Raw genomic sequence first — 24,092 nt, forward strand, 5'->3', positions numbered from 1 at the left:
GGTTTTGTAGTTTTCCTTCAAACCTGAAAGATAATTAGGTATCATGGGTTTACAAATTAAGCCATGAGAGCTGAATTGCTGCCCACCAAAGAAACCGCAAAGAACCCAAGACAGGGGCAGGGACACAAAAAAGGAGCGGGCCCGGGCCCGGCAATGGCGCGGCAGGAGCGGCGGGGGCGATAGAGAGTACAGCTCTGCGGGCGCTGCCGCTCTGGCCGCCAGAGGACGCTTTCTCTATGGTCCAGGGGGACTAATTCTCTATGACCTTGGAGGACTCTTTCTCTATGACCCTGGAGGACTCGCTCTCTATGACCCTGGAGGTCTAATTCTCTATGACTCTGGAGGACTCTCTCTATGGTCCGGGAGGACTCTCTCTCTCTCTATGGCGGCCGCATCCGGCCCACAAGGCCGCATGTCCCGGCATGCCCCGTGGCCGCCGCTAGTCCCGCCGCTCCCGCGGCCGCCTCACTTCCGGCCCGGGAGTTAAGATGGCGACGCCCATGCACCGGCTGATTGCCCGCAGACAGGCGTGAGTGGGAGCGGGGGGCCGCGCTGGGCGGGCACGGGCTGAGGAGCGGCTCCCGGCGTTTTCCCGGCGCTCCGAGGCCTTCCTGCCGTTCCGCTGTGTCCCGGGGGCGCGCAGCCCAAAACACGGCTGGGGCGGAACGATGGCGGCCCCGGGTGTCCGTGCACGGCCGGGGTTTGAGCTCGAGGGTGGCGGGGGCTCCTTTCCTGCCCAGGGCTTTCCTCAGTGCGGTTCTGAGGAGCCTGAGGGAGTTGTTGGGCTCTGGCGCCCGGCGGGGAGCGTTGGGAGCGGCACCGGGGGGCTCGGGAGGAGCCATTGCTTTTTCAGCTCTTCGTTGCTTTGGGTGTTGCTTTTTTCCTTAAACTAATTTATTTCTCTTGTTTTAATTTTTGAACTGTGGGGTTTTTGTCCAGTCACAATGTGCAGAATGTGGGCAGCTGTTTACATTTTCCTAGTGGAAAGTAACTTGAGATTTCAAAGTACTCCTGGATTATTTGTTCTGAGTTGCTGTTTTATCTGAGTTGAGGACTCAGTGTTTAGATTTGATGTCTTTGAGGTTGCCGGGTCTGTGCTGAGCTGTCCCTCCATCAGCCTTTGCTCCAGGCCTGGGATCACTCATCCCTGCTAAAAGTTTCCTTCAGTTTTGTGCTTCCCATTCGTGTCAGACTCCTTAGTGCTGGTGTTCTCCCGTTAATTTTCTCGGGTTTAGGGTTTAATCCTCACCTTTTTGGCTCCCACGGGGTTGTCTGCTGGTGTGAGCAGCTCTGCAGACGCTCAGTGATGGGCTGTAAACATCCAGAGCTGTTCCTGTGGGGTCTGAGGGAGACAAACCCTGGTTTTGGGGGTTGATATTGATGAAGAGGAGGGGGAGTCGTGGCTCTGCTGATTGTAGCTGCTGTGGCGAGGAGACAAAGGCAAAGCAACCCCCTCTGAGCTGCTGGCTTCTGTTCATTCCCAGATATTCTGATTCCTGCCCGAGTCCAAGCTCATTGTGCTCTGCAGGCTGGGAGTTTAATCAAGTTTTCGTGCTGAGAATTTCTGAGGCTTGAGGATGAAGCCAAATGCTCTGCATTGGGAACGTGATGAATGCTCAGCACAAGATTCCCTTCAGGAACTGGCACAAAAAGTGGTGGCTGAAGCTGAGGGAGAAGCAATTCACAGCTTTGCTCATTGCTGATCTGTCCCTTCATCCTCATCCATGAGTCTGGGAGCTTCCCAGGTTAGCCAGGCTGCAATTTCAGATAGTTTACATGGGCTGGCCTCGAACAATTCATATTTTGGTGCTTGGAACAAGAGCTGAAGGTGGCAGGAGGAGACAGCAGTGGCAGGGAACTGAAGTGGCACAGCCCTGAGCCCAGAACTAATTTTGGTTGTGACCTTGAGGAGGACCCGGGCTGGGTGAGTTCCCTTGTCTGTAAAGGAGGAGAGCAGCTGGGAGAGGAGGCAAAACAGCTTCAGAGCTCCAGCATGAAAATAAGAGTGTTTTCCTTTCCCTGATTTCTAAAAATGCCCATGGGATTTTACCAGAGTGAGAAGTGAGACTGAGTGTGAAATCTCCCTGCTGCTGCAGGTGTTTGGGCACGGGGCACTCAGGGAGGTTTGGCTCCATTCACTCTGCTCAGAATTTGGGACCCTGATTGTCCCAAAGATAAACTTCATGCCAGGCTTGCCCAGCTCCTGGGTGTAGCTTGTTTGGATTTACTGGGAGCCTCTCAGAGAGCCCTGGGCTGTGGGTGAGAATTGGGCAGTTTGGGACTTGGGTGTTACAGTTCAGGAACTGGAAATGAAGCTGCTGTTCTAAAACAGGATTTCAGTGATTTCTCTGCAACCAGAACCACATTGAGCTGTGTGATTGTTGCCCTGTGAAAGTGTTTTAATAAATGAAGATCTGGATTCTGTATCTATTTGGTGTTACTGCCCATGTCCTGATTCAGAAGAAAACCTGAAGCACTTGTGGACATCTGGTTTAATCACAGCTTGATTAAAACTGCATGATAAAAAAACCTGACTATTTTTTCACTGGGTAGGACAGTCCTGGAATGAGTTACTTAACCAATTCTGTGTTTTTCTAGGGAGGCAAACAAGCAGCATGTGAGGTGTCAGAAGTGTTTAGAGTTTGGCCACTGGACATATGAATGTACAGGGAAGAGAAAATACCTGCACAGGCCTTCAAGGACAGCTCAGCTGGCCAAAATCCTTAAGGAGAAAGAAAAGCAGCTCCTGCTGCAACAGAGGTAAGACTGGCAGGATGAAATGTCTGGTTTATGATTGAAATAAAAGAAAAGATGTTGTCCCAGACCATTTTCTGTGATCTTTTCCTCCAGATTTTGGGTGTGTGTTTAATGTTAGAGCTGATTTGTGTGTTAGGTGAAATATGTACACTCAGGTCCCAGAGAATTAAAATCAACATTTTAATTTCATTAACACCTGCTCATCTGAAATACATTTAAAGCTGTTTTGGCCTGTCTGAAACAAAAGCCACACACTGAGCCCAAGTTAAATTAGTTGGAGTCTTTCTGGTAGTGGAGCAGTTTCCTGGATTCCCTGGCTGGTTGGTTTGGTGTGGATGTGCTGCCCAAGCAGATTTACAGTGAAAGCTGGAGATGGATTTGTAGCAAACCCCGTGTCCAGGTCTGCTGCTCAGAGCTGCAGTTAAACCTGGCCCAGCCCCACTCCTGCTGCTCCCTGGAGCTGAGGGGTCAGACAGGTGAGGGGCAGTTGGGTTTTCAGCTTCAACTCAAGCATGGAGTAAGAACATCTCCCTGAATTGCACCACTGCTTCCTCTTGTGGCAGCCGAGAAAATGGAAGGAACAGCAAAACCTGAACAGAACTCTGCGTGTGGCACCTGATTTCCTTTCCACTTTGCCCTGGGAGTGCATCTTAATGCTTCCCCCAGGTTAACAATTGTTTTAACAAGCAGAAGTAGTGCAGCACCTCAGTTTGCTGTGGAATTCCTCGATGTCAGGGTCGTTCCTGCCGCTCTGCTCCCGTTGGGTTTTGGGAGCAGGAGAGGAACAGGGGCACTCCCAGTGCCACTCCTTGCACCTGGAATTCCTGAGGGTTTGGCCACGTGTCCTCAGTCCCTGCCACTTCCAGCTCATCCCCCTGCCAGGGTGGGAGGTAGGGAGAGCATTCCCAGCTTCTGCTGCCTCCTGATGGGACAGGGAAGGGTGGGAGCTCAGGCAGGCCGGGCTCTTTGTCCTCCTCAGCTGCTTCAGCTCAGCAGCAGCTCTGAGTCACAGGGCTGATGCCCTGCCTGGAGTGGAGACTCTTACCTTGTGAGCAGAGTGATGTAAAGTGATTGATTTTGAAATTAATTTTGATCCAGTGAGTAATTGGGAAGTAATTAGTCACCCAGTGTTGTAGATAGATCAGGAGTGCTTGGGCTCTGACAATTGGCACCTTTGGAGGCAGAGTCTCTCCAGGGACTCAAGATTTTTAGGCTAACTTTAAGGCTCAGATTATTTCCTTGTTGCTTTTCTGCCACTTTTCTGGTGGAGATTTGGGGCTCTTACAGTGAGAGAGGAATGTTCTGGGAAAAAGCCTCTCGTGGAAGGAAGCCTGAGTAATCCCTAGGTGGGAGCAGTGTTTAATCCTGGTAAATGGGGCTGGATTCACGGGGGTTATGTCATCAAAAGCTCCTTAGCTGTGCCAGGAGGGATCCTGTTCCTTAGCTGCCAGTGCTACACTTCCAAGGCCTTTTCCTCATGGAAAAACAACTTCCAGGGTCACAGCTGTGTGACACTTTTTGTGTCACTTGCTGTGGGAGGTTCTTCCTTGCCCTGGGAGAAGTTTGGTGTCCCAGGGGTTGGTTTTGGAGAGCCTGTGTCACCACCTTTAAAGAGCCACACAGGAATCATTAACCAGAAGGCAAACCCAGCCTAAAAAGGTCAATATTTACCTCTGCCAACCTCATCCAGGCTTTTTCAGCATGAAGTCCTTTCCCAGTTGTTCCAGGCTCCCTGAGCTTGCCTGGCACTGGCCCCACAGTTCTGGGGTGAGCCCCTCAGTGCCTGCCCAGCCTAGAGCAGGGCTGGGAGAGCAGGGAGCTGAGGAAATGTTCCACCAGGTGCTGATGGAGCTCTGAGCCCAGCCCTGAGCTGAGGGAGTGTCCAGAGCAGAGCAGGAACTCCTGGAGTAGCTCCTAAAAAACCCACACCTCACACAGGAGAGGGAGGCACTCCCTGAGTCAGGTCCTGTCTCCTCAAAGGTGCTTTGGGGTTGAATTCTGTTCTCACTGTGACTCCTCTTACCTGGGAACCCCCTGGTTACCTGCAGAGCTTGGGAATGTAAATATGGATGGGAGGGATTGGAATGTGAATATCAGTGAATCTTCCCCTGGCACACAGGAGAGCGTGGGGAGCGTGGAAAGCTCTGGTGTGAGGATAATGTTTTCATACCTTGTGTGTGAAAATAAAAAATTGGAGAAATCTCATTTTTCTGGTGGCACACAAAGAGCTTCCTTCTGTGGCACCACTAAAACTGTGTGAGGTGATGAGCACTTGGGAATCTGAAAGGCACAAAGCTGGAAAGCATCAGTATAAATGGATTTTTCTGTTTCTTTCTGCACTTGAAAGAAATGTGAAAGCTACAGGCTAAGTCAAGCTTTTACCCTTGATCTCAATCAATTCACTTGTTGCTAAATATAGTTACACACAACTTCTTTGTATCCTTTTCTCCTGTGCCTTTCACATCCCAGCTGCTGCTGCCCGTACAAAACGAGGAAAAGGGCAGAGAGGAGCATAAATAGCACAGAAAATTAGAGCTGAATTGCTGCCTGTTCCTCCCCTGGCTCACAGGTGGGTTTTGCTCTGCTTTGCACAGGACTGAGCTGCCCAGTACCCTTTGAATGTTAAACTCAGCCTCAGTGTGCTGCTATTCAGTTAATTTTCCTATTGCATTAATCAAAGCCATTATTTTTTTTCCCCCTTAATTAGCTCTGGAGAAAGTGCTGCAGAAAAGAAGACCAAGAAGAAAAGGTACGTGGGGGTTGGTGGGACTGGCCCTGCCCTGATGTTCCTGCAGGACTTTGGGAGGAGGGTGGCAAAAGTCAGCTTTTGGTTTTACTGCTTTGAGGCTGTTACCAGCTTTTGTCTGACAAACATCTGGAGAATTTCTACTCCTCCCTGTCCAAAAACTCTCAGAATTTTATTCTCTGTTTTTCTCCCTGCTGATTCTCCTCCCCCTGCATGATCTTGCTGTAGTAATAAAAGTTCCTATTTCTGCCCCAGAGTCCATCAGGGGTCTCTGAAACAAGACTGGCACAGGGATCTCTCATTGCTCCACCTGCCCATCCTGCTCTGACTTCTGCTCTTTTCCTTCCCTTCTCCTGCCAGTTCTCTCTCTCTCTCTCAAGCTTTGTCTAGAGGATGAAATAAAACATCTTAAAAACCCCCTTGATCCCAAACTAAACCAAAATCCAGGAAATGAGCCTGTCCCTCTCCAAGTCCTGGTTGGAGCCAAGAACTCTTTTGACATTGTTTGTACTTTACTTTGCATTAATGTTTACTTGGGAATTTGCTTTCTTAGCAAATGGAAAGGAGGAACAGCCAGAACTGTGGCTGTAACACTCCTGGAATCATGTTGGAGTTTTCCACCAGGGACTGTCTTTGCATCTCTTCCCCTTTGTTGTCACTTCTGGGTCTCTCAGTGTGATCTAACCCAGTTTTCAGGAGGAATTTAAAGGCCAGGCCTTTGCTGTGTGTGGCAGGCAGTAAATAAGGCAGAGCAGATCTTTAAAGTGTTCCTTTATTCCAGGCTGCCCTGTGGAATGTGGTTTGTTGGAATGCTGGGCTGTCTCAGTGTGTTTTAGCAAGGGCTGCTTTCCCAGAAGTGCCAATTTATTGCTGGACTTACTCAGGACTGGTGAGATCATGAATTAACTGGTTTTGAGCTGGGCAGCTCAGGCCTCTTCCTGCCTCAGCTTCCTCAGACACTGCAGCCTTTGCTGGTGTAATTATTTACAGAGTGTTTGAGCTCCAAACCAGTGCAAAAACGGACAGAGCAAAAGGGTTCATAGGGAAGGGAGTGGTTTGGGCACTTTTTCATTGGAATTTTAAAACACTTGTAAATCTGCATTATTCTTCTGCTTCTATGCAAGCACTGAATCCATCATCCATATAAATTCATTTCCAGTCAGCTTGATATTTAGAATTTCATTATAATATGGGAAGAATTAAATGTGGAGAATCCAGCAAATTTATAAGTTCCAGATTTAAAATAAAACTCTGTCCAAGTTTGGGTTCTGGCAGGAGGAGCACGAAGCTTTTCCACAGAGTGTGTTTATTTTGATATAAACACTAATAAGGGAGCTCAGGCCTAACCAGAAAAACAGGCTGAGGCAGAGCAGCTGCTGAGCTGTGACCTCAGGTGACAGAGCCACCTTCCTTGGCCTCAGTGTCCCACCAGAGTCAGAGATGAACTCTTGGAAACTTGCCCTGAGGAGGATGAGTGCTCCTGCTTTAAAAATTCTGTGCTTTCTCAGGGGTGTGATAACCCCAAAGTCTTGGATTACCAGCCTGCAGCCTCTGCAGCCACGTTCCCAAACTCTGTTTTGTGTTGGGGTTTTACCTGTTCCCATCTCCCTGCTCCTGCTGTCAGTACCAGCCCACGTGTTGCCTCTCCTGAGAACAAGTTCCTGCCTGTTTCCTCTCCCCAGCTCTTGCTTCCCTCTGGGAGAGGCAGCTTTAAGTGCAGAATCCTGATATTCCTGGGGATGGGTTTTGGGATAAACCCAAACATTGGCTGTCCATGGATTGCTGCTGTGGATTTTGTGAAAGGTGATCAGGAAGAGCAAGTTCAGAGTTACTCAGGGGCTCCTCTGATTCCTGCCCATCTCATGGAACTGCTCAGACTGAAACTACTACTCCCACTTTTTATTTTCCTTGTCTTAGTGCTGGTTTTTTTTTTTCCCAGAAATGGCAGTGTTTAGGCAGCCCTTTTGGATGTGTGTGTGATGAGCAGTCGTGTCTGCACAGAGATAGCAGATTACAGATGTGTTATAAAAACTTCAGTGCTTTGTGGCTTAATCCACACCCACATTTGTCAGCTGACAGGGCTGATATGATGAAAAAACCTCACACTCTTCAATAACCTTAACACAGGCACTTCCTGAGTTGTTACATTTACCCAAACCCTCTGATAAAAAACACTGCATGAATTTTCTAATGGAAACAAGATTCTGCATTATGATTTATGATTTTTGGATGCTCTTTGATTGACTTTGGTGGGAAGGCAGGTGAACCAGTCTCTTGTACTTTGGGGAAAGATCTCTGGGAGAACTGAGTTGTCCTTTCTTGGAGTTCATGTCACCCCCCTTAATCAGAGATGTTGATATTGAGAACAATGGCCCCAGGAAGGGCTGAACATGGAAAAAAATGCAGAGCATACAGAAATCCTCTCTGCTCTGTTCATCATTCTGTCTTAATCTTGGATTGTTTCCACCCTTCTCCTCCACCTGGAAAACACAATCATCCTGTAGTGGCAGGTACTTTGTTTTCTTTTGCCAGGGGTAATCTAAGAACAGTTTTTGCTGTGAACAGCTCTGACCTTGGTGAAATCACTGCTGAAACCTGCCCTGACTCTTGCAGAGGCAGAATTTGGCTGTTGCAGTGGTGAGGCAGGGGCTGAGCCGGGCTCATTTTCCCCAAGGCTGGGGTAGCACAGGGCAGTGGGGCCAGTAAAGCCCTGCTCAGGGCTAGGAACGAGCTCCTGGGCAGCTTTCCCTGCCTGCCTCTCTCTGCAGTCCTGCTGGGTTATGGCATGCCCTGGGGCCACTCTGCCATTGCCCAAATGGCCAAAATCCACTCAGCCAGGAGTGGAAAAGGGAGGGGAGGGCACAGGAATGCATCTTAGATGGTGAGGCCTGGAAATTTCGATGGTGGGGTGTGGAAATTTTCAAGGCAAAGAATTGATCTGTGGATGATTACAACAGAGCAGAGGGAACACGGTGTGATGGGCTCTGCCAGGGCTGGGCTCAGCTCTCTCTTCTCCCTCAGGTCCAAGAGTGTGACCAGTTCCAGCAGCAGCAGCAGCGACAGCTCAGCCAGCGACTCCTCCTCTGACAGCGAGGATTCCTCTACCTCCTCCTCCTCCTCTGACAGTGACAGTGAGGACAGCAACTCCTCCTCCTCCTCCTCCTCCCCCTCCTCCAGCAGCTCTTCCTCCTCCTCCGACTTCGAGTCGGATTCCAGCTCCTCCAGCAGCAGCAGCAGCAGCAGCAGCACAGACAGCAGCTCTGAGGATGAGCCCCCGAAGAAGAAGAAGAAGAAATAGCTGGGGAGGTGCAGGACTGGTGTGGAGTGAGTGACACAGCCCTCCCTGGGGCCTGGAGCACATCTGCCAAACATTCAGTGGTCAACATTTCTACTGCTCCAGTTTCTAAGTGTTTTGCGTAGTTGTTCACAGGACATGGAAGGTATTAAATGGCACGTGAGACTTACTGAGAGAGTATTTTTGTGGTTTATCCTTTTATGGAAGATTTTACTTTTTTAGTTCCAGAAAAAAAAATAAAATTAAAAGAGTTCTATCATCAGATTTGTTTATATGAGCTAAAGTCCAGTAACCTGGATGTTTACATGCTGGAAAGCAAAAGCTTTTTATTGCAGATTATGCTGTGCATCGTGTGCTGTTCTTCTGTTAATGACAGCTTCACTTCCATTGAGAAAAAAACCCTCCAAACTGCTCAAAGCAGAAGTTTTTCAGTGCTGCTGTGGAGCTCTGGCATTGTTGAAGCTGAATGCACAACGTGTCCCACACAGAGCCTCCCATCTCGCTGGTGACAAATGGATTCTGTGTGCTGAGCTTGTGTTCCAGTGGCTTTTCCTGATGCTTCCAGGTCGAGTCTTAACTGCACCATCCAGTTGAGCTGTGTTGATTTGTTCCTGGTCAATGTAGTGCTTGTCCTGCCCACAGGCTCTGGGCTTTTCACTCCCCTGTGTCCTTGGCTCGTGTGTTGGAGGTGTTTGCTGAGACACAGAGTGCTGGTGTTGGAAAGCAGCAGCTCAGTGAATCGGGTGCTGCTTTAGGAGGTTCATCTTTGTGCCTTTTTTTTGTAAATTCAGTGTAAAAGCCCCAGTGAGACAAGTTCTGCAGAAGTCCACCAGAATATTCCCATCCATAACATGGCCAGCAAAACCAGAGGAATCATGGCAAACAGAACTGGATTTTCACTGGATGCTCAGTAAGAAGGAAACTCCTTGGAAATGAAGGTCTCAAAGGGAAGTGTTCCCCTTTGGATGTGTTTCCCAGGGAATGTGTGAGATGCAGGATTGCAGTGCTGCAGGAATTCAGTCCTTCCTTGATTGTGGGAATGGCCCTGGAGCAGCAGGAGAGTGCAAAACCCCCCCAAACCCAACGAAAGCAGATCCAAACACGCTGCAGAACGGGGATTGCTGGATGCAGAGTGGGAATTATCTGTTTCTGATGGATTGAAGCAGTTGTCATTAGTATTTTATTTGGTGATGGAGGGGGCATCATTTGTGGAAGAATTCTGAAGTATCTTGGTTTAGGTTAAATACAGTAACTAAACTATTTTTTATATTTTTATGGAAAAATAGTGTGTAGAGTTAATTTGGAATAAACTGTACTTATTTAAATGTTTGAAAACACCTGTGCTCTGTGTCTGTCTGTGACCACTCCTGTGTTTTACAGAACACACTGCAGACTGTAAATAAAACTACCAGAAAGGTGTTTAAGTCTTGTGGAGTGAATGTACCATTTAATGGGAAAATGAATAAATTATTAAACAGTAGATGCTAAGTTGATGCTTACTGCAAATATCTAAAATATTTGTGGTGTTTGTGTGCAGGTTTCAGCTGGAGTTGCCCTGGCATTCCCTCACAGAGGGGCAGGATTGCTCCCCAGGAAGTTCTCCAGCCAGAAGTCAGTCTGTATCCAGACTTTTTTTAAAACAAAACCAGTTTAGTTTCAAATACAACGTTTGTATTGGCTTATTTTATTTTTCTTCTTGCCTTTTCTGGTTACTTTGTCTCTACATGTTCTTATTTTACAGATTAAACCCCAGAGCCTGGCCAGAGCCTTACCCTCCTTCATCCGTCACTACCTCACTTCCTGCTCTCCTGCTGGATTAGGAATTTTATAAAAACCCTGTTAACCAGGAATTGTTCCAGGCCTGTTTAATCCCTCCCACTCCAAGCAAAGCTGCCACTGCTCATTGCGGGGGAGCAGTTGATGCAGCCTGGCAGGAAAACAGCCTCAGGAAAATCCGTCACCTTTCAAGGAGAAACGCTGGGAACAGAGGGGAGGGCAGGAAAAGGGAGAGACAGCCCCATTTCTGAGTGCAGGCCTTTCTTAATGCAAACAGCTGCCACTCAAACAGCTTTTGGCTGCTCTGGATGCAAGTGCATTGCACAGTCTCTGGATTAGTGCATTGATTTATTTTCTTAGGGAGGAGTCCTTAATAAATAGGAGGTTCTCCAGTGATGGATTTGCTTTGTGAAGTTGTGTTTGTCCGAGCCCTGGGACAATGAATGGGTCCTGGCTGAGGTGGATCTGCACAGCCTCCTTTGTTCACCCAAGTGTGTGCTGCCAGCCTTGACCCCAGAGCGGCGGAGAATCCCAGAATCCCAGGATGGTTTGGGTGGGAAGGACCCTAAAGCCCATCCAGTGCCATCCCTGCCATGGCAGGAACACCTCCCACTGTCCCAGGCTGCTCCAAGCCCTGTCCAGCCTGGCCTTGGGCACTGCCAGGGATCCAGGGACACCCACAGCTGCTCTGGGCACCTGTGCCAGGGCTCACCACCCTCCCAGCCGGGAATTCCTGCCCAACATCCCATCTATCCCTGCCCTCTGGCACTGGGAGCCATTCCCTGCGCCCTAAACCTCCATCCCTTGGAAATCTTCTCTCTCCATCTTTCCTGCAGCTCCTTCAGGCACTGGGAGGACACAATTGGGTGACCCCGAACCTTCTCCCCTCCCGGCTGAACCATCCCGGCTCTCCCGGCCGATCCCGAGCTGATCCCGGGCCGTTCCCGGGCCATTCCCGGGCCGATCCCGGGCTGTTCCCGGGCCGATCCCGAGCTGATCCCGAGCTGATCCCGGGCTGATCCCGGGCTGTTCCCGGGCTGATCCCGGCCGTTCCCGGGCTGATCCCGGGCCGTTCCCGGGCTGATCCCGGCCGTTCCCGGGCTGATCCCGGGCCGTTCCCGGGCTGATCCCGGCCGTTCCCGAGCTCATCCCGGGCCGTTCCCGGGCTCATCCCGGGCCGATCCCGGGCTGATCCCGAGCTGATCCTGGGCTGATCCCGGGCCGCTCCCGGGCCGCTCCCGGGCCGATCCCGGGCCGTTCCCGGGCTCATCCCGGGCCGATCCCGGGCTGATCCCGAGCTGATCCCGGGCCGATCCCGGCCGATCCCGGGCTGACCCCGAGCTGATCCCGGCCGTTCCCGGGGTTCCGCGTCCCTCCCTCCCGCCGCCGCCAGGGGGCGCCGCGCCCGCGGGAGCGCTCCCCGCGCGCTGCCCACGTGACTCTCCCGCCGTCGCGCGAGGTGGGCGGGGTCTGGATCACGCCACGCCCCCCACGCGCGCGCGCTCCGCCGGGGTCACGTGTGTTCCCGCGCGTCACGTGATCGGGGCGGCGGCGGCGCGCGGGGGCCGCCGGGAAGCGCCAGGCGGGACCGGGCCGGGATCGGGATCAGGACCGGGACCGGGCCCAGCGCAGCCCCGGCCGAGCCGCGGTCCTGCCCGAGCCCTGCGAGCCGCCAGCCCGGCGCCGGCCCGCCATGGACCGCCGGGACCCCTACGGAGCGGCCGCCCCCTTGTGAGCCGCCCCCCCTCCCCCGGGCCGGGCCCGCCCCGCGCCCCCCGGCGCTCCGTGACTCGCCGCCGGCTCTTCGGGCCTCATCGTTCGCCGGTGGCGGCAGCCAGGAGATGGTCCGGGCCTAGCGGAGCGGCCAGCGCAGGTGAGCGCGCCCGGGCCGGGCCTCCCGCCGGCACCGGGGCAGCGCCGGGGCCGCGCCGCGCCCGCCCCGGGCACTCCCGGGCACTCCCGGGACATCCCGGCCGCCCCCCCGGGCGGAACCGGCGGGCCCGAGGCTGGGACCGGCCGCTCCAGGCGCATCTCCCGCCGGGAGCCGCGGATTTCCCCGCGCTCGCGGCCCGCGGTGCCGCCCTGCGGAGGGCGGGGGTCCCTCCCCGGGAAGCGCCGCCCGGGGCATCCCCTGGAACGGGGATCTGCGGCGGGCTCGCCGCTGCGCTGCCCTCCCCGCTGATGGATTTAATCCTGTTCCGGTAATTGACGTCAGGGCTTTGTTCCTTCCCCTTTGCTCTCCGCGGTTTGGGGCCGGCGCCGCTCGGGATGGAGCGGGCGGGACCGGCTCGGGCCGCGGGGCTCGGGGGCTCCGCGGGGCTCGGGGGCTCCCGGGATCGGCCTCGGGCAGCTCCTGCCGCAGCTCGGGGAACGAAGAGTCGGGGTTCGGACACAATCCCGTCCCGGAGTGAGTGGGTGGCTGTTATGTAAAGCCTCATCCCTGGTGGGGGGTTCTGCTGGACTTTGTAAAAGAGGAGTCGCTTAACGTTCCTGGACTCTGGGCTGGCTTTTTTCCTTTTTTCTCCCCTTTTCCTATGAACAAAACAAAGCAAGAAAGTGTTGAGATGTGTAAGCCAGGTATTGGTGTGTTCAGTGCTGTGTCTGTGGTTCTCTTCTGGAAAGGAACAAGTGGTTAACTGAATTTTGGGGGAGAACTGAGTGCTTGTCCCTAAACCTCACTCACAGCCGGGGCAGATGCTGTACAATGGAAAAGGAGCATGAAAAGGGGCAGGTGTGGGACCTGCTGTTCCCCCTGCTCATCTCTCTCCTCTTTATGGCCTTGTTTGATCATTTTCTCAGGAATACTGGTGATTTTAAACATTTCTGTGTTTCCAGTGATGGCAGCCAGGCCCCCACCTGCCCCTGTGGGACTGGACAGGCCCTTCCTCAGTGTCCCTCTTTAGAATGAACTGGTTCTGCTCAGGGCTGTGTGTTTGTTTGTCACCTGTGTTCCCTCCCATCTTCTGATCTCTCAGGTGTATTTCTAGTTCCTGACATTCCTTTAAAACTACTGAATTCTTCTTTCAGGTCCCTGGCAAATGGGGATTTGCAGCCTGGGGGGGTTATTGCAAAACAGGGTCTAGTGAAGTGCTTTGCAGGAGTGGTTGTGCACCTGATTGGTCATTTCATGTCTCCTCTAATGAGGGAAACGTGATTAAACTCCCTGTGCTGCTGTTGTGTGTCAGCCTCGAGGTGTGGGACCGTCCCAGTGTCACACTGGAGTTACTCAGTGGTTATACTGGGATGGGAGCAGGTCTTGTTCAGGAACAAAAGGGAAAATTCGTCTTTTGGCATGATGAATATCTTGGCTTTATTAATGTATCAATGTCAGTGTTTGTCATTTGCTGCCTCCCGTACAGGGTGTTTGCAGGAGTGAGACAATCCTGGCATATCCTGAGCTGGGAGGGACCCACAGGATCATCCAGTGCCACCCCTGGCCCTGCACAGACCCCAAACAATCCCAGCTCCATCCCTGGAGCGCTGTCCAAGCTCTCCTGGAGCTCTGGCAGCCTCGGGGCTGGGACCATTCCCTGGGGAGCCTGGGCAGTGCCAGCACCCTCTGGGGGAAGAACCTTTCCCAAAATCCAACCCAAACCTCCCCTGGCCCAGCTCCAGCCCTTCCCTGGCTGCTGTCCCTGTCCCAGGAGCAGGGATTGGAGCTGCAGCCCCCAGTGAGCTCTGACCTCAGGCTCCTCTTCTCCAGCAGAACAAACCAAGTGCCCTCAGCAGCTCCTTCATGGTCCTTCCTCACCCTTCCCCATCCCCATGTCCCTTCTTTGGATGCTGTCAGCATTTTATCTTTTTTATATTGTGGCACCAAAAAGTGCCCCCAGGACTCCAGTACAGTTAAATAGCAATGAAGGAAAACACTGAATTTCAACTCTAATCTCAAAAGCTGTCTCAGGTTCCTGATATTTCCTCTAAACATCTTTGCAGTTCTTGTTTTATGACTTCTCTCCCTGTCTGAAACATCGAGTGAGTGAGACTGAGCCCCTGGGGTCAGTTTTTGTGTGAGAAGCCACACAGCAACCTACAAAAATAATTCATATTTATATGTTTAGCATTCTTGCCAGTTCTAGTGACCTGAACTTGATAAAACACGATAAAACCCCAGTGAAATACGACTTGGATTTCTAGGATGTTTTTTTAGGAACCTGGAATGTGCAGATGCTTTTGCACGGTTACGACCCAGATCTTTAATGAGAAGATGCCACATTTCTGTCTGCACAAACCATAGAGTTTGCTTCTTGGGGGCTTTGTAGACAAAGAGAAATGTGTCCTGAGGTTGCAGCTGGTCCATGGCAGGGTGGCATTTGCACTCCAGTTGCTGCTGTGGCTGCTGGCGGGTGTGTTCTGCCCCGGTGTTTTCCAGCGTGGGTGCTCCCGTGTCGGATGTGACTAAGGACATCTGTGACCTGTGCCTTACTGACTGAGACAGCAGCTCTGGCATCTTCTGATGCCTGCCACCAGGGACTCTGGGACCAGGTGCTGCTGGAGCTGTCCTTGTGTCCCTCACTGCGTTTTCAGTGAGCCAAAGCTGCTCCTGACTGCTCCCTTCCCTTCCTGCTCATCCTCTTGGTTTGGGAGTTTTTGTGATCATCACTGCTTGTCCTCTTGCTCAGATCATCAGAAATTTGCAGTGTTGAGGGCGGAAATACTGAGAGTCGAGTCTTGAGAGCTGAGCCAGGAAATCAGCACCTCTGCCATAGGCAGATTTGGGCACATGGAGAGACCTTGAGCAGCTTCCAAGAGGCCACAGCAACATGTGTGCTGAGCTGGGAGGAGTATGAGTTACAGTGTGGTGTTTGGAGTCCCCCAGTGTGAGGATGTAGGGATAGTCTGGAGTTTTTGGTGACTGAGGTTTCTTTTCTGTGGCAATAATTGTTCTTGGCCACATCATTTCAGTTTGTTACTCACCTGTGGTTTGCTCTACAGGCCTATTTCCTTTCCCCCACTGCTGTGGTGTCACAGTTATCTTCAGCAGAGGCTCAGAAATAACGAAGTTTGAGATTAGATACCTAAACTTCAGTTTAGATTAGATCCACTGAAGGAATCCTTCCCTGGGAGGGTGGCCAGGCCCTGGATCCCTGGCAGTGCCCAAGGCCAGGTTGGATGAGGCTTGGAGCAGCCTGGGACAGTGGGAGGTGTCCCTGCCCATGGTGACACTGGATGATTTTTAAGGTCACTTCCTACCAGAATCCCTTGTCCTCCTTTGCCTTCAGTGTCTACCTCAGACCAAAACCAAAATGAGGTTGGTGTCACCTTCTCTAAACTGGAAGAACAGAGCACCCCGAGCTGTGGGGAGATGGAGAGGCCATAGGATGAAGAGGGAGTGTCTGGAAACGAGTCAGGAAACTTTAGCAGATTACATTTAGCTAGAGCAGGGTTAGATGCATATAAAATATCTTGCTAACTGTGTTAAACTAAGAAAATAAGCAATCAAGTTCATAGAATTGCAAAACTCAGGATGAAAGAACTTGTGTGGCAGTTATTCTTCTCTTGCAGGATGGTTCCTTCTCTGCAGTCACTAATGACTAAGGAGATGCTCTGCAGCTTGTGAAATGACAGGGCTGCTGTCAGTGCTTAGGAAATCCAAGCACAGCCCCTGCTCCTTCCTGTCACCGATTCTCTGCTGAGCGCACTCAGCCCCTGGAGCTGTGCCGCTCTCTGGCCGTGGCTCTCTCCTGCAGGAGTCCAGGTTTATTCTCTTTTTAGCTGCTTGCACTAGATGCCCCTGTTCCAGCTGAATTAACACTTCCCACTTTGGAGCAGCGCTGGTGCTCTCTGAGGTGACCGTGTGCTCCTTGGGGCTGGGCCAGCCTCGGACGTGCCGGCCAAAATTCCGTGTTCCTGGAGCTGGGAGGTCGTTGCCTCACGCACTCGTGTCTCAGTCGGTGTCTGCCATCTCCCCAGGCTCTCAGACTTTTATTACTTTCCAAGTTTCTTTTTTCATCTCTGTGTTTCAAACCCCTCTTTTCCCTGTCTTTTCTCCCCGGTGTTTGGAGTTCCTCAGGTTGTCTTGTCTCTTGTTCTTACTTGGTTCATTAATTCTTGCTGATGAGTGTAAAACCTGGGTTATTAACTGCCAGTAGCACCAGGTACCAGCAGGAAAAAAAAAAAATCTCCTTATACTCCATGCTGCACAAACCTGGAATAAGGGAAGTTCTTGCCCTGAAGTCTTGAACTAATTTTCTGTTAGCAGCTCATTAAGAGAAATCTTCCTGTTCATCTTTTTATGGAAAACAACACCTCATGAGGCAGATCAGAGCCCTCTTTTACTGACTTTTTTTTTTTTTTTAACAGTTCATCTTAGTTTTTATTCATGTCACAACATTTATTGATAAATTGCTTGAACGTGCTGCTTTCATGTTTTATAATTAAACAAATAGAGTGTACTTGTGCTAATGTGTAATCCCCTAGTGATGGTGTTTTCCAGGAGAGGCAGTTTTATCACTCCCTGTGGACAGGTGTGCTCCTCTGCAGCCTCACAGCAGTTTCCCACTATTCCCAGTGCTGCACTGGGAGCATGAGGAGGGAGGAGACCAGAGGCAGGGTAATGGTGTGCTTCTCTTCAGCGTGCTTGTTCCTGAAGGATTGATGTTCCCACGTTATTTGCAGTTTCCAAGGGCAGCTTTAAGCTGTTTCTCCTTTGGGCTGGAGCTTCTCAGCTGCCTCATGGAGGGCAGAAATGAGCCCTGGAATGGTTGAGCTCCTCCTGCAGCTCCTGGGGTGGCTGAGAGTTGGGAAGTGTCAGGAAAGGTCTCCAACAAAAGCAGATCCCGAAGCTTTGAGCTTTTCCAGCTCTGTAACCTTTGCTGTGTGTGGTGTTAGAACAGGAGGACAGCCAGGTTTTGGTGTTGCTTTTTCATCTCCTGAAGTGGGGGTGAGCCCTTGGTGCCTCACTGTAGCTGGGTCATACATCACTTTTACTGACAGGCATTTTCCAGTTTAAGAAGAAAATAATGTTTAATTTGCAGAACCAGACACTGGGAAAACAATGTTTGTGATCAGTGACAAGTTAAACTCCTGAGACAGAGGAAACTGTTTCCACTTGTCCTTAGCAGGGATTCTAAGATTTCACCGAGATAAATTGTTCCAGAGTAGATATTTCCCTCAACAGTTGGTTCCTGTGGAAACTTCACGCCATTGAACAGTCATTCAGCTTTTCACTTTATTTTCCTTTGAAAGTCCTGATGTTCACTTTCCTTGGTGTGATCCTGTTGAAGGTGTCTGATTTTAAATGTGTTGGATACTTATATTGGTTGTCTGCTATATTTTTATATAAATCAGGCTTTACACACTGTGTACTGCCATGTATTTCCCCATTCCTGCTGACAGGACTATAAAAGCTCAAACCTGATCATAATTGTCCAGCTTTGTGCATTCACATGGAGGTTTTTGGTTTTTTTTATTTCTGCATTTAATTTAATTTCCAAAAGACGCTAAAGAGATTTCAGTGATGGAAGTGCTTAAATGGTTTTAATCAGGCTTTGATGTGCACAAATCATTAAAGCGAGGAGGATGAAGAGATAAGAGTCCACAATTCCCTTTGTATGGTTTGGCTGCAGAGGAACTCACAGGAGGAGGAAGTGTTCAGGAAATCCCAAAGGCGCAGAAGCAGCGACAGGACAAGGGAAAATGGCCTCAAGCTGTGCCAGGAGAGCTTCAGGCTGGATATTGGGAAAATTCCTTCATGGAAAGGCTTCCACACACTGCCCAGGGAATGCTGGAGTTCCCATCCCTGCATGGGTTTAAATTAAATTAAAGTGTGCAGGTGGCACCTGGGGGCTTGGAGCGGTGGTGGGCAGTGGGAATGGTTGGATTTGAGGAACTTGGAGGGCTTTTCCAGCCTAAACAATTCTATAATTCTGTTTTTCCCACAGGGAAAGGGAATAGCAAACCGAAAAAAAAGCTGCATCAAAATGGGAATTTAGTTTGTGTGATGTCGTGCGTTTCGTGGGCAGAGGAATTACCAGAGTTTCTGTGGGGAAAAAAAAAAGTAATTTGAGAGATCTGCCAATGTAACTTTCCAGTGTTGCATTGCAATTAACATAAGCATTTCCTTATTTAAAGATAATTTTAAAATTATTTGGTCAAAATCCAGATTTGAAAACATTAAGATGGAAATTTCAGAAAACTGAATATGGGAAACAGGTTGAAGAACTTAAAGGAACATATTGTAACTTCAGCAAGTTTTCCTGTGCTTTGGCATAAATAAAATGAACCTGTAGGAAATTGCTGAGTGAAAAATGCTTGATTTGACAAAGATCTCCTAATATTGTATTTCTGTAACTTCAAGAGGCCTTGAAGCACAAATATTGTCCAAGAGGAGGCTAAATGGATTTATGTACTGATATTTTCCCTTTCTCCTGGGCTCTTTTTATGTGTCCTCTATGGAACAGAGCTTCCTGAGAGTTTGTTTGTGTGTTTTAAGGAGGTTTTTATATTCTGGAGTGAGGTGCTTTGTTTGTTTGGCATTTCCCATTAAACCTTCCAGTTCACCTCCAACTCTTACTGGTGTGGAGCTACTGTGGCCACATGGAATATTGGTTTAAATCGCCTGGTGAAGTTTGGGATTTCTAAATAATTAATTTGTTTTTAAAATCAATTAATTTAGGTTTAATTTAGCCTTCTGATGCTGATAGGATGAATTAGCATCATATTATAGCGTTGATTTGCCATGCTGGAAACTGGTGTTTGGTGTAAACCAGCCTTTAAAAGATAAAGGGTGAAAAGGTTTTTCCTGGAGCAATTGCTCGTGCTGAAAGAGCTCCACTAATTATATTTAATGAGCAAAAAACACAAGTAAGGACTTTGCACTGTGACACATTCTTAGCCAATAATTACCAGAAATATGTTTTAATAGGAGAGAGTTTTAACAAGTAGTCTTCAGCTTAAATTTGTTAATCACTAATAACCTCCTAAAAATTGCTTTCTTCAGTATTTTTTCTTCAGTTTCTTTTTTTTTTTTTTTCTTCAGCCTTCTCCTTTTTATTTTTTGTGGAAAAAGTTGCATTATTTCCTGGCCACGTGAAGCAAGGTCCATGGTGAATTGGCGTTCAAAAATGTTTTTGTTTGTTTCTTCTTATTTATTCAAAGGAATGTTCAAATCTGTCCAGTCATGATTTGCTGACAAACTTGAAGCTCAAGATGGTCAGAAATGGGTGTGGTTTAATCTTCATTGCTATTTTAGGGGTTGAAATTTGGATCTCATTAGCTGCTCTAATGGGCTGATTCCTTGCTATACAATTTATTTCAATGCATTATTCAATTTTTAAAAAATTACTATGTGTGACTATAAATACTGAGTCATACCTTTAAAAAAATTTAATTTCAACTTGTGCTTAGAAGTTCTTCTAATTAATGGAATTAGTTCTAATACTTCTAATTAATGGAATTAGAAGAATTCCATTAATTACACCCTCAGCTAGGGGTGTCCATCAATGCCTGGTCCTGTTCAGCACAGCCTGGGAGCTTTAGGTGCTCTCACCATGGAATTTCTGTGGTGCTTGGAAGCAGATTTGGCTCTTCCAGAGACATTTCCAGGCTCCAGCTCTGACCCAGCTCGCTGTGAAGTTGCCTCTTGCCTGAAGGGTTTTGAAACCCAGTTGAATTCTGTGTTTTGTAGTTTCAGGTCTTTTGGTTTAAGCCCACATCCAGAAAAGTGAAAAAGGTTGTAAGAACTTCGGGGGAAAAAAACCCAAACATCATTATTATGGGAAAATATGATGTCATTTATATCAAAAGAGTTTTACAGCTAAATTAACATTTATCAACTGTTTTCCTGAGGTAAAAGACATTACACTAAATGCCCTGTTACTCAGTGGGGACAGAAATACGAATGTTTTTCTCAGTCTGCTCAGGGGGATTATAAAGTACAGGTGTAAAGATTATAAAGTACAGTATTTAGTGTAGGTAGGATGAGAAGTGAAAACTTTCCAACATTTTAGGCAGTGTTTGTTTGGAAGCACAGCACATCAAAGCTGTGGCTTTCCTGCTGCATTTCAGCTTCCCTCTGTAGATACTTCTGGGCCCTTCCTCTCACTTCCAAATTTTTCTGCTCTGCCTGCAGATCTTAAATGCTCCTCTTCCCGAGGTTTTTCCTGAGTTTTAGCTACTCTGTGCTCTCATCTTTGGCGTGATTAAATCTAAAAAGAAAGTTTGAAGGTACCAGGAAGCATCCCAGGTCTCAAAGCTGTCATGCTCTGACAGCAGATTTTAGACAGGTAGGAAATGATGCTGAGTTTGGTAAATCCTTTGCATACAAGCTAGGGCTGAAAATTGGGAGGGAAAACTTGTATTCCTACTTTTCTGGTACTCAGAATTATGGATTCTGTGAAATCTTTGAGCTGTAAAGCAATCCTAGAACTGCTGCAGCTGCCAGTGGGGAGCACTGGCCCTGTGAGGGTTCAAGCCATCCCTTTTGAAAAGATATTGATAATAATTAATTGATGATAATTTAGAAAATATATCGATGCTGACATGGATCCAGCCCGGTGGTTGTGGTGCTTCCCCTGCAGTTGTTCTGGGAATCTGCACACGGATTTCCCTTTAGGCCTCTCAGTTGTTCTGTGGCTCACCCTGAGTGGTTTCCCGTGGTTCTGAGGAGAGTTAAATCATTGAACAATGAAGTTTTTCATTCTGGTTGCTCTGCTGAGCTGCTCCCCAGCATCCTCCTGCTCTTCCTCCATCCCTCACAGCCACATTGCAGAATTATTATCCCAAACCCTGATGCTCAGTTCAGTGAGGGATGCAGCACAGTGGGTGAACCTTGGTCGTGATGGGAAGTCCAAGATAAATGTCCTGTGGGCCAGTGCAGACAGATGATCTTACACTGGGGCTGGAGGAAGTGACAGTTAAACCAGAGTGAAGCATCTGATAAACTTCTTCTCTCCTTTCTTTTCCTGTAGTTGAGATGGAAGAAGGATGTGAACCTCAAATGTGATTTTGCCTTTTGCATTTTCACTCCTGGTTTAGATGGCACCTCATTAAAACCTTATCTGCTGTTTCAAATCTTACCCGGAGCAGATTTATTAGAGAATTTCTGTCAAGTGAATCCTTTCTTAATCCTAATGCCACAGAGTTCATAGCACTCAAATGTAATGATGTCTTTTATGAAAGTAAATTATTGGGAGGAAGTCAGAATGATAATACCCAGATTAATGTTAGATGTCTGAATAACTATTGCTTAATAAAATCTAAATGCCAATTGTCTTGGCGTCAAAGTTTAAGCAGGTGAACATGTAGGCACAGGAATTGGGTTATTAAGTTTCTGCCCAATTAAAGGGCAGAAATTTGTTGGGAAACTGTTGGAATATGCTTTGGTTAGCCTGTGTGGACATGAAAGAATTGCATGTAAAAATGCTGAATTTGTAATGGTCCATCTTTGCACTGGGGGAATTAGAGACTCCCAGCGATGAGGGGTGGAAAGGATGGGGAGGATGTCCTTGGTTGAGTGGGAGATGGAATTGGGCTGAGCAGGGATTTAACTGAGAAAGAAAAGAGTGGTCCTGGTGGATGGCTGAGCTCAAGGTCAGCCTGCACTGCTGGACTTGGTGATCTTCTCAGGGCAAGGGATTTCAGTGCCTGGTTAAGAAAGCCCCCTGTTCCTCAGAGTAGATACTGCAGGATGAAGCACACAGAAATGTAAGGGCTTGAGAAGGTAAAGTTGAAATTCAGCTTTGCTGAGCAGCAGCAGCTTCACTTCCCCCTCCTGTCTGGGGCTGGTTCTTGTGGCAGGAGTTGGTTGAGGCTCCAGTGATCTGACCTGGGATCCTGACCTGCCCTTGGGGTAGGTGCAGAAAATGACAATTTTAGTGGCTTTGTGGCCTTATGGTGTCAGTCCCTGAGGTTCTTCTCCTCTGAGTCAGGGATGGCACTGTGGCATCTCCCAGGATGGAGGGACCCTCCCTCTGCTCCCTGGCCATGGAGAGGGGAGGAGGGAGCAGGGATCTGTGCTGTCACCTGCAAGGCTTCCCTGTTCCACTCCCATTCCAGAAGAGACGAGACAGAAAGGAGGGACTGAAGTTCTTTGAGCTCTGCTCCCTGTGAAGGAAAAGAGTTGGGAATTAATTTCTGTGTTCATCAGGGAGGGGGGACCAGATGTTTTCCCTCTTGGGTAGCACTTCTGCACAAAAATGAGACACTTCAGATGTGTGGTTGTGCATTTTTGAGGTCCCTTGAGTGAATAACATCAAACCAGTCTTGCAAATCTTGGATATAAACAATTTTAAGCTGTTCTAGTAGCATGATTTAAAAATGGACTTAGAAATGGTTTTAAATGAGCTGCACTGCAAGTGCAGAATTTAGAAATGTCCTCCTTGACTTGCCTTCTAAAATCCAGTTGCTGGGGGCTCACTTTTACCTTAGTTCTTTTACCTTACCTTGGCAGGAGGAGTGGAACTGGATGATTTTTAAAGTCTCTTCCAACCCAAACCCCGTTTCTCTCTTGCTTCTGTGTGCTGAGTCTCACCTGTGATGAATGATGCACCCAGTTCTCATCTGGACTTGTTAAATGAAATGTTACACTTGCAGAGCCTCTTTCTAAAGGATCCCCAAGTCCTTTTCCAGTGGTTAGTGTTGATTTACAAGTGATCCCTGGAATTCTTCTATGCACCTTTGCTGTGTGTTGGCTTTTCAGGTGGAAGATGCTGACTGATCCTCAGGTAACCTGCTATTTGTGGGATGAAGGGGACTCTGGCAGCTCAAACTCCAAAGCAGGATGTAATTCCTTGCACCATCACTTGTCTGAGACGCTGGAATTAAGGCCGTGCTCCCACAGAAGGTGCTGTGGAATTTCAGCTAACGGTGGTGAAGGATTTGTGCTGCTTTGTCTGGGGAGCAGCACAAGTCCAGGCACATCGTGCTTGGTGGGGATTTCTGGGTGCTGCAGAGCTGAGTGGGAAGGAGAAGTGCCTGCAGCAAACTGCTGGCTCTGCCCTCCCTGGGAGTTCTTGTCAAACATTAACCAGACCTAGGCCAATTCACTTTTTTATTATTTTTGTTTAAAGCTCTCTCACCCTCAGTATGTGCAAAGGTGTTCCCAGACAGCTCTTGAGGCACTTGATGATCTTCTCCCTGTTGAATGTGCAGTAGGAATTCCTCATGGAAGGGTGGGATAGAAGCATTTGTGTTCATACTGTAGGAATGAGAAACATTTATGTTTCAGTTAGTGGTGACTCTGATTTATATTTGTATCATATTACCAGTACGGTTGTGTTTGAATTGTATTCCCAAGAGCTCACATGAGACCTTGGAAAGAGGGAGATGGAGCTGTGGGAAAGTTCATTCTCATCCAAATAGCTGAGCAAGATGATGGCTCAGGGTTTCCTGTGTTCACCTGCGGCCTCACCCTGTGATATTGAGTTATGGGATAGAATTTTGGGATACTGGTGGTGTCACAAGCTTTCCTTTGGCAGAGCAGATCCCGTGTGCACCAGGAGCCATCCCAAACCAAATCCCCCTCCCTTGCATGGAGCCTTTGTGTCAGAAGGTGAGGGACAGAAACAGAAAACTTCA

General features: G+C 48.9%; 2 protein-coding genes across 4 annotated transcripts in view; both read left to right on the forward strand.

The window, feature by feature from the left end:
• Positions 1-378: 378 nt before the first annotated feature.
• On the forward strand, positions 379-10,464 carry LOC131584295 (zinc finger CCHC domain-containing protein 10-like). Its single transcript, XM_058849222.1, has 4 exons — positions 379-529; positions 2,599-2,760; positions 5,465-5,506; positions 8,525-10,464. The coding sequence occupies exons 1-4, from the start codon at positions 489-491 to the stop codon at positions 8,799-8,801; spliced, it is 522 nt and encodes a 173-aa protein (XP_058705205.1). The 5' UTR covers positions 379-488; the 3' UTR covers positions 8,802-10,464.
• Positions 10,465-12,514: 2,050 nt separating this feature from the next.
• The window catches only part of AFF4 (ALF transcription elongation factor 4), a 46,814-nt gene continuing 35,236 nt past the window's right edge, over positions 12,515-24,092 (forward strand). The window contains exon 1 of one of the 3 annotated variants that reach the window (XM_058849203.1): positions 12,515-12,775. In XM_058849203.1, coding sequence (XP_058705186.1) covers positions 12,756-12,775 — 20 coding nt within the window. In that variant the 5' untranslated portion in view covers positions 12,515-12,755. The remainder of the gene's footprint in view (positions 12,776-24,092) is intronic. The other 2 variants (XM_058849204.1, XM_058849202.1) reach the window with 2 other exon arrangements.

The sequence above is a fragment of the Poecile atricapillus genome, chromosome 13 (genome assembly GCF_030490865.1).
Source record: "Poecile atricapillus isolate bPoeAtr1 chromosome 13, bPoeAtr1.hap1, whole genome shotgun sequence".
Taxonomy (NCBI): Eukaryota; Metazoa; Chordata; class Aves; order Passeriformes; family Paridae; genus Poecile; species Poecile atricapillus.

Excerpts from the sequence above, each read along its gene's own strand:
- LOC131584295 (XM_058849222.1), top strand. The coding sequence starts at position 489 with ATGGCGACGCCCATGCACCGGCTGATTGCCCGCAGACAGGC. Across the intron at positions 2,761-5,464 it reads CAGCTCCTGCTGCAACAGAG|CTCTGGAGAAAGTGCTGCAG; the intron begins GTAAGACTGGCA and ends CCCCTTAATTAG. Across the intron at positions 5,507-8,524 it reads AAGAAGACCAAGAAGAAAAG|GTCCAAGAGTGTGACCAGTT; the intron begins GTACGTGGGGGT and ends CTTCTCCCTCAG.